We start from the raw sequence: 12,954 nt of genomic DNA, 5'->3' as shown, positions 1-12,954 counted from the left end.
GTTGGGCACATAGTAGGCAGTCAGTACATACTTGGTGACAGAGTGACCTGTCATCATTGTTGAGAGAAGAACCAGGTGGAAAACAATCTGACGTAAACTGGTCAGTTAATCCTCTGAGGGTGGAAGCTTCTTTCCCAGACTGAGTCACATGTGTCCCGTGCTTCCTACCCTTAGCTGGTTCTGGACTGTGACCCCCCTGAAGTAAACCTGGGGGTTGCAGATGCCCCGGATGCAGACATCAACACTCCTCTAAGACAGAGGCTTTGCTCTGGCCCTTACAGCTCTTCTGCACCCCTTTCCTGGAGCCAGCTTTATCTCCTGGTCCCTTCCAAAGAGACTCTCACTCAGCTCATTCACTCTGGGCATCAAGCCCAGAGCAGGGAAGAGCCCCCAAGGACACCTCAGCTACCAAACAGGATAGAACCCTGCTCCAGAGCAGCCAGCTCTGCCCAGGGCACAGGGCACAGTCGGGTCTCGCTTCAAGGAGCCAGGCAACCAAGCATGGGATCTGACTGCCACCCTGTCTTTCTCCAGGCCTTAGCTCTCCCCTGGGAAGCACCCACTAAGGTCCACCCACCACTGACTCACTGGTACAGAACTTCCTAGCTTTCTCTAGAGAAGGGAGCTCCCAGGCAGCATCCTGTCATTTTAGAACGGGCCAAGAATCCCTGGCTTACGGCAGCAGCAAGGCCTGGCTGCCATGGGAAGGAACAGCTTGCACCCCAAGGGCCTGAACCACCTGCCAGTACCGCCACCCACTCTCCACCCACAAGATCTCAGCCCAACCTGTCCTACAGGTGTGTCTGGCTCTCAGCCACCAGGGCCCAGTGCCCAACTCATTTACGGGAAGGGAGGATGTAAACAGAGGACAAGGGGCAGGAGGAGGACAAAGGCAACAAGTCTTTTGTTTGCACCTCACTGGGCTCAGAGTCTGTTCTCCTGCCTCACGCAGCAGGGGGGCTGGTGCACAGTGCAAAGAGCCTTCCCCATTTGCCCTCCAAGACTCCCCCACCCCCTGTCACCTGGTGGCAGGGCTTCCCTTCCCTTGGCCCACTTGCTCTCCCTCCCAGTCATTGTCCAGGTCTTATGATCATAGCCAACACCTAGCCTGCTCAGTCCAGGGCCAGGGCTCAACTGGAGAGCTATAGGCACTGTCATTGGCTAGAGTCTGTCTGCTGAGTGGCTGCTCAGAAGGGCAGGGCACTAAGGTTTCATTTTCCCACCTCAAGGTGTCTGAAGTGGTAGAGGACAGCAGGCCTTTGTCCTATGATAGGGCCTCAGCCAGTCGGGAGGAACTGGGAAAAGTGAAAATACACTGCAGCTTCTCAGGCTTTACCTGCGTGGAAGGCTTCCAATGCTTAGGCTGCAGAAGTTCAAATCCCTCCATCAGGGTCAACAAATACTTCTTGGCTATCCACCAGATTCCAGACACTGTTCTAGTGGGGACTGGATTACACTAGAGAAGGAAGCAAAATGCCCTGCCAGCCAACCTCAGCCTCCATTCTGAAGGGGTACCAGACATCAGCCAAGATACACACGCAACTGAACTACAGATTAGACTTTGAGCAATGTTTGGGGAGAGGGCAAGGAGGCCCAGAGGTTGTGTTCCTCCCCAGGGTATTTCAGTAAGAGCCTGAAGTCTGCAGAAAGCCTGGGGAAGATGGGGAGGTATATTCTGGGCAGGGCATAGACCATCTGGGGCCTGGCACCGAAAACATGAAGTCAGGGCTCCAGCTAGTTGTCTGTAGATCCTGTGGGCTTCTATTTTCTCCTGTTTTTCCAGACAGAGTTTCTCTGTGTGTAGCCCTAGCTGTCCTGGAACTCACTATGTAGCCAAGGCTGGCCTTGAACTCATGGTCCTCTGGTCTCAGCTTCCTTCAGCAAATCCTACTGGCATATGCCACCACAACTGGCTTTTCTTTCTTTTTCTTTTCTTCTTCTTTTTTTTTTAATTACTACTACTACTACTACTACTACTACTACTACTACTACTACTACTACTACTTTGGTCTTTTGAGACTGGATTTTACTCTATAGACCAGGCTGGTGACCTGGAACCCATATCTAGGCTGACCTCAAAGTCACAGCAACTGTCTGCCTCAGCTTTCCAAGTACTAGGATGACAGAGTCAGGTTAACATCTTCCCAAACTCTTTTTTTCTTTTTGTATGTGCTGGAATTCGAACTCTAGGACTCATGCTTCTAGCCAGCAATTCCCCCTCTCTGTCGGTTCTTTTTGTCACTCACAGGAGTGAGGAGAAACAGCAGAAGTTGGAATACATGGACCCACCTGTGTTGCAAGCACAAGGGGTTGGTGCTGGGCTAAGGGCGGTATGGCTACTGAATGCTTGCTGTTAGTTTTAAATTGTGATTAAAATATACATAAAATTATCATCATTATCAAGTCCAAGCATACAGTTCAGTGGCTCTGAGTACAGTGAACACCGTTGTGCATCCCCTGTCACCATCTATTTGCAGAACTTTCTATTATCTCAAACTAAAATTGTCCAGGGGCGGTGGTGGCACAGCCACGTGTTTAATCCCAGCACATGGAAGGCAAAGGCAGGCAGATCACTGTGAGTTGGAGGCTCTACAAAGTGAGGTCCAGGACAGCCAGAACCGTCCCACAGAGAAACCCTGTCTCAAAACAAAACAAAACAAAACAAAACAAAACAAAACAAAACAAAAAAACCCAAACCAAAACACTGAGATTGTGTTGACTGAGCAATGCTTTCCATTTTGCCCTCCCTACTCAGTCCCTCAAAAACACCTTCCAACTTTCTGCTTCTACTCTGGGTCCCTCATGGAAGTGAAACTCACTCTGGAGACCAGGCTGGCTCACAGAGATCCTCCTGCCTCTGCCTCCTTAATGTTTGCATTCCAGGCGAGTGCCACCATGTCCGGCTGAAAGTGAACCTTACAGAACGTGCCTTTCAGCCTTCTGGCTCACATCACTGAGATGTTAGGTTTTTATTTCTTCTATCAGTGTAAAGTAGGGATAATACTTGCTCTGACTGCTTCCAAACTGTCACATGAAGAGCTAACTTGGTGGTACTGGGCATGTGCTCAGTTGGTAGAGTGCTTGTCTAGCTTGCACATGGGTTTGATCCCCAGAAGTATATAAACTAGACATGGTAACACCTGCCTGTAGCTCTAGAACTTGGAAGTAGAGGCAGGAGGATCAGAAGTTCAAGGTCACCCTCATCTATACAGCAAATAGCTGAACTTCTCTGTGTTTGCTTCCTTGGCTGGAAAGAGGGCATGTCAGTGAAGGCTTTCTGGACCAGGAGATGTGCCTCACCATGCACAGTAATAGCAGCTGTAGCAGCACTTAGGGAGAGATGCTGTGTGCTGTGCGTGCCTCACGTGCATGCAACTGATGGTCATCTTTTCAGTGACCTTACAAAGTCGGGGTTTAATAACCTCAGTTTTCAGTTAAGGAAACACACTCAAAGAAATTCAGCCATTTACTGAAGGTCAGTCACACAGCTCCCAGGACCGGATCCAAGGTTTACTAACTTCTACAGTCTTGGGGTTACCCAGGTTTGGGTAAGGGTGGTTCGAGGTCATTCACAAGATAAGTTTAGGTGATACATGTGTTCACAGTGGCTGGGGCATAACTCAGTTAGTAAAGCATTTGCCTGGCATGCACAAAAGCCCCAGATTGCCTCTCTCGAACTATATATAGTTCAATATTGTAGACAAACCTATAACCCTCAGCTCCAAAGCCAGCTGGTCTCTGTTGAACTATTTATTCTGATTCTTTTCTTTCTTTCTTTCTTTCTTTCTTTCTTTCTTTCTTTCTTTCTTCCTTCCTTCCTTTCTTCCTTTCTTTCTTCTGTAATTTGAGAAACTTTACTGGGGGAAGGAAATGGAGTAGGAAGAGGAAGGGAGAAAGAAAAAGAGAGAGAGAAAGAGAGACAAAGAGATGCCTGCCTCTTCAGAGGAAGAGTTTATTCTTATTCTTATTACTGAGGCAGAGTCTCATAGCCCAGGCTAACCTTGAACTTCCTGTGTCTGTAGTTGGTCTTGAACTCCTGCTTCCATCACCCATGTACTGAGACTACAGGCATGTGCCACGACACTCAGCTGCAAGTAATTAATATTGGAAACTAAACTAATAGGAAACTAAAAGGCAGATGTGGTGGTGCCAGCCTGTGACCCCAGGGCTCAGAAGGCAAAGGCAGGGTGACTGTGAACTGGAGGTCAACCTGAACTATATAGTGGGATCCTACTTAAGGAAATAAATACACAGATAAAAATTTTAAAAGAAGCCGGGCGTTGTTGGTGCACGCCTGTAATCCCAGCACTCGGGAGGCAGAGGCAGTGAGTTCGAGACCTGGTCTACAAGAGCGAGTTCCAGGACAGCCTCCAAAGCCTCAGAGAAACCCTGTCTCAAAAAAAAAAAAAAAAAAAAAAACCCAAAAAAAATTTTAAAAGAAAATTTTTAAGTAGCCTACCAAATCCTTGAAGAGACATAGAGATTCCCTTTTAATTAAATTCAGAGAAGAATTATTTATTTAGAGGCAGGATCTTACTATACAGTTCTGGCTATCCTAGAACTCCTTATGTAAACCAGGCTGGCTTTGAACTCACAGAGATCTGCCCACCTTTGCCTCCCAAGTGCTGGGATCTGGCTGAGACATCTGTCACCCTACTGATCGCCAGGGTTGGCCATGGTTGATTCTGCTGATCTGGCTGGCTAGGCGGGTGTCCCCTTCCTCCATCCATGTGCGTCCCTTCCGAAGCTGCAGCTGCGTGCTTGGTGGAAGAGGACGACCTTCCCCAAATAGAGGAGGACCAGTCTTTGGTCAAGGGTAGCTGTGCTCCCTTGCTAGAACCTCCAAACAAGCTCTCAAGGTTCAAGTGCTGGGATCGAAAATATGAGTCACAATGCCTGTCAGAGGAGTCTTTTTTAATTCAATTTTGTTGTTGTTGTTTTGATTTTTGAGATGGGGTTTCTCTGCATAGCTTGGGCTATCCTGAAACTCAGAGATCTGCCTGCCTCTGCCTCCCGAGTGCCGGGATTAAAGGCGTGCACTACCACTGTCCAGCTAAAAATATTACTTTTATTACCTGGGTTTTTGTTTGTTTGAGACAATGTCTTCTATACAGATACAGGCTAGCCCGAACTCAAAATCTCCCTACCTTAGCCTCTTCCTGTTTCATCCTCTTCAGGAATTATACGCCCCGTACCCACAATGCTCAGCTTTTGTGTGCGTGCGTGCGTGCGTGCGTGCGTGCATGCATGCATGCGTCTGTGATGCACTCAGATGCGCTGAGGCCAGAGGCTGATGTTCAGATCTATCCCCCTGTATCTTCTTCCTTTGAGACAGCATCTCTGGCTGAGCCTGGAGCTAGGCTGGTGGCGAGCAAGCCCCAGCAATCTGCCTCTCTCTGCTCCTAACAACACTGGGGTTATAGGCTCACATGTAGCCACGCCCAGCTTTTTACCTGGGAGCTGAGGATTCAAACTCAGGTCCTTATGCTTGCCCAGCAAGCCCTTTTGCCCATTAAACTGTTTCTTCCCGACCCCTAACTGTAAAATCGTGGTAAAACAGACGCAAACATTTTAGCCGTGTCAGAGTTGCGCAGTTCTGTGCTATCACCTAGAGTCACACTGTTGCACAACCGTCTCCACATCCCACCTCCAGAACTTTCCATGATCCTATCCTGAAATGATCTGTTAAGAAGTAATTCTAAGCCAGGAGGTGGTGGTGCACACCTTTAATCCCAGCACTTGGGAAGCAGAGGCATGCAGATCTCTGTGAGTTCGAGACCAGCCTGGTCTACAAAAGCTAGTTCTAGGACAGGCTCCAAAACCACACAGGGAAACCTTGACTAAAAAAAAAAAAGTAATTCTATACCCCAATGCCTAGCCCCTAGTAACTACCATCCTACTGTTTGTCTCTATGAATTTTCCTCTCCTAGGGGATTCATATACTGCATATCCTTGTGATTCAATAGTCTAAGAGGTTGCAATGGTCTGGGGTAACCAGTGGTGGAAAATTCCACAGCTGTGGGTCAGCATGAAGATACACACTTTCAATCCCAACAGCCAGGAGGCAGGTCTCTGAGAGTTTGAGGTTGACAGAGTGAGTTGCAGGACAGTCAGGGTTACTGAAGGAGACCGTTTTTATTTTCTAAATAAATTAATTAATTTAAAATGCACAGCTGTAAGAGCAAAGCCATTCCCCCCCCCTTCATCTGGTGTCCAAGGACAAACCTGGCACTAGATCTTCCTAGACGCAGGACACATGCTGGGAGCCATGGAGAGGAAGGCAGTGAAGGAGGGGAAGGGGCCAGAGTGAAAGCTCCCGGTCCAACGTGAGCCAGGTGTCTGTATTCCTGTGCCCTGGGCGCTCTATCGCCTGCTGTCCACACTGTAAATGCCTGGTGGGCTGCTGCAGACTGTGTGCCTGCGGGCTATGCCTGCAGAAAGGTGTCTGGCTCCACAGCAAGCCTTCTGGTGCCATTTTCTCATAGCTGTTTGGGCAATACCCAAGGAAAGTATCCAAGGGACTTCGTCCTGCTGCCGGCACAGATCAGTCTCAGAGACCTAGTGGCAACCAATGGCTGCATGGCCCATATCTCAAGGCTCTGAGTCAACAGGTGAGATAATACACAGGGCAGGATCTGAGCAGATAGAAGACGTGTTGGGAAATCTCCAGAGACCAGGGCTCCTGGAGCTAAAATAAAGGTGTTTGCAGAGTGGGAGACCAGCTCTTCCCTGGGGCCTGGGGTCCAGGGAGAGAACCTGGACTCTGAACTTAAGGTCAGGCTGGTTAGTACAGCACAGTGGTCTCTTAGCCCGCACTATCAGAAGGGGCAATTTCTTTACCAGGAGTATGTGCATTTCTCTTTTTGCTTTGGTTGGGGTTTTTATGGGGGGGGTGTATTTGTTTTGAGACAGGGTGTCCTCAAACTGTCTATAGCCAAGGATGACCTTGGACTTCTGACCCTCTTGCCTCTGCCTCCTTAAATCCTGAGATAACAGTCTTGTACCACTGAACCCAGTTTTGTGCTGTGCTGGGGTTTAAATCCAGGGCTTCTTGGAGGATAGGAAAACACTCGACCAACAAAGCTATATCCCTACCCTGTTTATTTATTTATAAAAATAGAGGCATCATATTAAGAAAGAAGAGCAGCCTCTGGCATGGTAGCACACACCTTTATTAGTTCCAGAACTCAGGAGGTAGAGGCAGGCAGATCTCTGAGTTCCAGGCCTGGCCCATACAGTGAGTTCCAGGACATTCAGAGCTACAAAGTGAGACCCAGTCTCAAAAGAGAAAAGGAGGGCAATTCTGAGAAGGGAGTGAGCCAGTGAGCCTGGGAAAAACTAAATCCCAAAAACCATTCCTTTTGTTTGTTTGTTTGGTTGGTTGGTTGTTTTTTTGTTTGTTTGTTTGTTTGTTTGAGACAGGGTTTCTCTGTGTAGCTTTGGAGACTGTCCTGGAACTCACTCGGTAGACCAGGTTGGCCTTGAACTCACAGTAATCCGCCTGCCTCTGCCTTCCCCGAGTGCTGGGGTTAAAGGTGTGCGCTGCCACAGCCAGACAAAGCCAGTGTTTTTTTTTTTTGTTTGTTTGTTTGTTTGGTTTTTTTTTTTTTTTTTTTTGGCTGGGTCTCATTCTGCAACCCTCCAACTCTCTAGTTAGGCCTTCAGAATGCTGGGATTACAGGCACAGGCCACCACTTCCAACCCTATTTGTTGGTTAGTTATATTTTTAAAGCAGATTTGTTTTTCTTATTTTCTTTCTTTTTGAGGGCAGAGGGGGTTGAGACAAGGTTTCTCTGTGGCTTTGGAGGCTGTCCTGGAATTAGCTCTTGTAGACTAGGCTGGTCTCCAACTCACAGAGATCCACCTGCCTCTGCCTCCTGAGGGCTGGGAGTAAAGGCATGCGCCACCACCACCCGATGAAGATTTATTTTTATTTTATTTATGTACATGCACACATATGAGTGCCCTTGGAGGCCAGAAGAGAGTATTGGGTCTCCTGGAGCTGCAGTTTTCAGTCCGTTAGTTGTGAACGGTGTAAACTCTTTGATATGAGTACTGGAAACCAAACTCTGGTCCTCTAGAAAAGCAGTCATGCTCTTAGCTGCTGAGCCATCTCTCCATCCCTGGCTTTTTGTTTTTGTTTTTGAGACAGGGTTTCTCTGTGGCTTTGGAGGCTTTGTTTTTGTTTTAAATATTTTATTTTTTTTATGTGTCTGTGTGTGATTATATGTCACCTGTGTACAGGTGCCCTTGGATACCAAAATAGAACATCAAATGTCCTGGAACCTCTGTAGTTGGAGGTTATACGTAAGGTCAGGAACTATTGGACATGGGTGTGGGGAACCAATCTCAGATCATCTGCAAGAGCAGCAAGCACTCTTAACTGCCGAGCCAAATCTCTCCTACTCCTTAGTTTCTTGGTTTTTGGGGGAGTGGGGTTGGGGAGAGGGAGTGGGTTGTTTTTGAGACAGTTTTGCTATGTAGCTCTAGCTGGCCTAGAATTCACTGTGTAGGCTAAGATGACCTCGAACTCATTCATGTAGTCCTTTTTCCTCAGCCTCCTTCCTGAGCACTAGAATTCTAATATAAGCATTAGCCACCACAGCTAGTCATTCATGAGTCTTAAGTGGCAAAAAAAAAAAAAAAAAAAAAAAAAAAAAAAAAGTGGCTTTAAATAGACACCTTCCTGGAGAAGAAAATGCATAGTCTAATAGGTATAATAGCACTTGGGATGTAGAGGCAGGCCATCTCTGTGAAGTTTGAGGCCAGCCTGACCTACAATGTGGAGTTCCAGGCCAGCTGGGGTTATGTAGTAAGACCCTGTCTCAAACAACAATAAAAAACCTACTTTGGCTCTTACTCTCTCTCTCTCTTACCTCCTCCTCCTCTTCCTCCTCTGCTTCCTCCTTCTCCCTCACTCTTGTCTCCCTTCTTTCTCTCTTATCCTCTTCCCCTCTTGTTATCCCCCTCCCCCGCCTGGAATAAACTCTATGGTTAATGCAAAAAAACAAAACAAAACAAATACGTTGTTTTAGGGTTTTTTGTTTGTTTATTTTTTTTGTTTGTGTATTTGTTGCATTTAGATGTCATTATTCAATACTTGAACAATGTGTTGGACTGTTTTTGTTTGACCCAGAGTCTCTTTGTTCAAAGCCAGCTGGGCTTCAAACTCACAGAAATCCACCTGCCTCTGACTCCAGAATCCTGGGATTACAGGAGTGTGCCATCAGTTTTGTTGTTGTTGGTTTTTCTGTTGTTTTGTCTTGTTTTGAGACAAGGGTTCATGTAGCTCAGGCTAGCCTTAAATTCGGTGTGTAGCCAAGACTCCTGATCCTTCTGATTGCACCTGTGGTGTTCTAGAGTCACAGACATGTACCACCATATCTGGTAGTGATAGAAGTGCTACTAGAACACTACTAGAAGCCATCCAAACTTGCATTGAACAACAATAAACCACTAAAGACTCTACTGCCTACCACCTGTAACCGTTTATAGCACCTGTATATCCACACTACAGTTTTTGTTGCTTGCTCTGTTTCCTTTGTTTCTGAAATAGTCTCATGTGGCCCAGGCTGGCCTCAAATTTGCTATGTAGCCAAGAATGACCTTAATTTCTGGTCCTTTTTCCTTCACCTCTCAGGTGCAGGTCTTCTAGGCATGATTCATACTATGGACAAATAGGGTCCCCCCCCCATATTTGTAAGTGATGATACAGTTAAGGAGGTAGGAGCCAATGGCCAGCTACCACCTATTCTAGCCTAGCCAAGGTCTGCTCTACTCCCTGTCCTGTGGGTGTACATTCCAGGGCAGACCTCTGAGGCCCATTGCAAGGAGGCTGGTTAACCATTGGCTCTGCCCCCAGGGTGAGATAATTCAAGTCCCCAGGGAAACTTCAGAGATTCCTGCCCAGCCTGCACTGTAGGACTGAGGTCACTCTGACCCCAGTGGGAATGGGTAAGGAGTCTGGATCTGGGAGCTCTATCCAGCTAAAGCATAGGCCCCCAGGCTGAAGGAGAGAGTAGAGTGCAGGAGCCTATTGACCTGGTTTGGATATGTGATGATGGGAGCCGGAGCAGAGAAGAAACTCTGCAGATGGTGAGAACCTGAGAAATGCTTTGGAGAAAGGATGGATCAGATTAGGAACCTGCAGTACTGTCGCTACATTCCACACTGGTCAATGCTCCCACTCCAAATTGAGGTAGACATAAAATAAATTCCTTGGTCCATCTCTGTTTTGTTTTGTTTCTCCAATATTAGATAGGATGCAGGCTGCCACACATGCTAGGCAGCACACACACACACACACACACACACACACACACACACACACACACACTATACCTCTCTGCCTTTAAGTGCTCATCATGTGTTAGCTAGGATTTTACATGGATCTTTTTTTGTTTGTTAGTTTTTTAAGACAGGGTTTCTCTGAGTAGCCCTGACCGTCCTGGACGAGGCAATCTGCTTGCCTCTGCCCCCCAAGTGCTGGGATTAAAGGCATGCGCCACCAACTGCTCGGTTTATGCTCCTTTTTAAAACCAAATTTATTTGTTTATTTGTGGTTTTTCAAGACAGGGTTTCTATGTGTAACCCTAGCTAAACTGGAACTTGCTCTGTAGACCAGGCTGGCCTCAAACTCATAGAGATTGGCCTGCCTCTGCCTCCCAAGTGCTGGGATTAAAGGCGTGTGCCACCACAACCAGGCAAAAACCAAAAATATTTTTAAAAAGTGAAAAATTAGCCAGGTATGTTAGTGTAAAACTTAATTCTAGGCACTCAGGAAGCAGAATCTGATATTTATCTGTGAGTCTGATGCCTACTCTATACATGGAGTTCCAAGCCATCCAGGGCTACATAGTGAAATCCTATCTCAATGGCAACTATAACATAAAGTGAAAAATAAATAAGTAATTGAAAAATTTGTCCTTTTGTCACAATGATTGTAGACTTTAAGACAAGAGTATGAACAAGAGCATTTACAAATAATCACAATCATTTGACAACACATCAGCTCAAGAAACAAATTCCACCTTAAGGAAACTTTAGGGCTGGAGAGATGGGTCAGTGGTTCAGAGCTCAATGGTTAAGAGTGGCTGCTCTTCCAAAAGTCCTGAGTTCAATTCCCAGCACCAACCTGGTGGCTCACAACCATCTGTAATGGGATCTGATTCTGATGTATGTGAAGACAGAGTACTCATATACATAAAATAAAGAAATCTTAAAAATTCTTTTGGCCTTGATTATCACTCTGAGGTAAATAAGACACAAAGTGAGGGTCTCAGAAGGAGAGGGTTCCAATATGATGTTCAGCAGTGTGGATTGTGGATAGCATCTAAAGCCTCATGTCCTCAGTCCTTTGTTTACATTCATTTTTTTTGGGGGGGGGGGTATGACCTTTATTGAGCTTATCCACCAGAGTGGAAATAATGTCTGTACAAAACCAAATGTTTGTTACTATAACTTCTGCATCACAATTAAAATCCAAAGTTTTTTTTTTTTTAAACAGTCAACTCAATCAAACCCACTACTTCAGAATCAATAGCTCCTTTGAAGCCACAGTAACACTTAAATATGGTTAAGACTATGCAGAAATTTGGTTGGCTGGAAGGCTAATTAAGCCTCCAACTTGCTCAAATATAATTACAAAAAGGCAAAATTGTGTTTTTCACAGAGATACAGTCCACTGGAATCACCGACACTGGACAGCTGTTAAGAATATTTAGAGTCCTGAGATAATAAGGAATCCAGGCATCCTTTAGACTGTCTTCTGTTGTCCTTTCTTCCCAATCAGAGATTTGTGGATGTGTGGGATGACACTACCACCAGCAATGGTAGTGTTGATCAAAGAGTCCAATTCTTGATCCCCACGAATAGCAAGTTGCAAGTGACGAAGTGTAATACGCGTTACCTTTAAGTCTTCTGATGCATTTCCTGCCAACTCTAGTACCTCTGCGGTGAGGTACTCCAGGATGGCTGCGCTATACAAAGCAACGGTCGCGCCCACCCGGCAGTGGCTGGTTGTCCTAGATTTCAGGTGTCTATGAATACGGCCCACAGGGAACTGCAAGCCGGCTCTCTGCGAGCGGGAAACCGCCTTTGTCTTGGCCTTTCCGGAGTCCTTTCCAGCCTTACCGCCAGCCATTGTACTGAAGATCACACAAGCGAGCTAGAGACGAGGCCAGGCGGATGCACAGGAGATCCCGGCGCCCACCCCTCCATCGTACGGGAGATTCAAACAGCCTATGTACATTCATTGTAAGACAGTGTCTCCCTCGGTTGTTCTGGTAGGGTCTAAACTTGTGATTCTCCTGCCTCAGCCTCTGAGTAACTAGGACAATAGGCCTGGACCATCAGGCCGGCTTCCGATTTTAATCAGATAGATCAGGGGACTTCAAAGAGAAAATGATGCTTAGCCATGGCTCAAAGGTAATGAGACATTAAAACACTGGGCTTGGGGAGGGCTTTTCACACTGAAGTTGCAAGTCATGGAGGCAGGTGGGCAAGTGACTCTGAGGGACAGGAGACCCTGCAGACTACCATGCTATTTAATGCCACAGGGCTAAGGCAGATCTCGGTAAGGACAAGCAGACAGACAAGAAGCCAAGGACTGAGTTCTACTGGTTTTCAGTGATGGGAGCCTAGGAGACACTGAACAAGTCTGAGAAACAGTGGTCCCTGAGAGCCAAGCGAGTGAGATGTGAGCACCGTGCATATCTACTGCTAGTCCACTGTTGAGGACTGTTGGTCATGCTACTGTGGACTAGGATACTTTTTGTAGAATGCTGGTTGCACAGATCAGTTGTGTGCAATGAAACCATAAACACAGCAAGACTGACAAAGGGAATAGGCGGGTGGGCAGTAGATGAGAGAGAAAGGAGCCAAGGGAGGGCTGTAGCCTGGTGCAGTGCCATGCATCGGTCATCCGAAAGAAGATGGAGAGTTCTGGTCTACATA

General features: G+C 46.7%; 1 protein-coding gene across 2 annotated transcripts; it reads right to left on the bottom strand.

The window, feature by feature from the left end:
• Positions 1-11,588: 11,588 nt before the first annotated feature.
• Positions 11,589-12,142, bottom strand: LOC100754667 (histone H2A.Z). 2 transcript variants are annotated; one of them, XM_027418109.2, is made up of 2 exons: positions 12,056-12,142; positions 11,589-11,947 (listed from the first exon to the last, which is right to left on the bottom strand). In XM_027418109.2, the coding sequence occupies exons 1-2, from the start codon at positions 12,140-12,142 to the stop codon at positions 11,756-11,758; spliced, it is 279 nt and encodes a 92-aa protein (XP_027273910.1). In that variant the 3' UTR covers positions 11,589-11,755. The 2 variants fall into 2 exon arrangements, with proteins under 2 accessions (XP_027273910.1, XP_027273909.1); XM_027418108.2 differs by having other exon boundaries at positions 11,589-12,142.
• Between the last annotated feature and the right edge of the window lie 812 nt (positions 12,143-12,954).

This window comes from Cricetulus griseus, chromosome 5 (assembly GCF_003668045.3).
Source record: "Cricetulus griseus strain 17A/GY chromosome 5, alternate assembly CriGri-PICRH-1.0, whole genome shotgun sequence".
In the NCBI taxonomy this organism is placed as follows: Eukaryota; Metazoa; Chordata; class Mammalia; order Rodentia; family Cricetidae; genus Cricetulus; species Cricetulus griseus.
Note: the sequence above shows the minus strand (reverse complement) of the source record. Positions and strands in the feature narration are given on the sequence as shown.

Bases quoted from the DNA above. Each gene is read 5' to 3' on its own strand.
- LOC100754667 (XM_027418108.2), bottom strand. From the start codon at position 12,142: ATGGCTGGCGGTAAGGCTGGAAAGGACTCCGGAAAGGCCAAGACAAAG.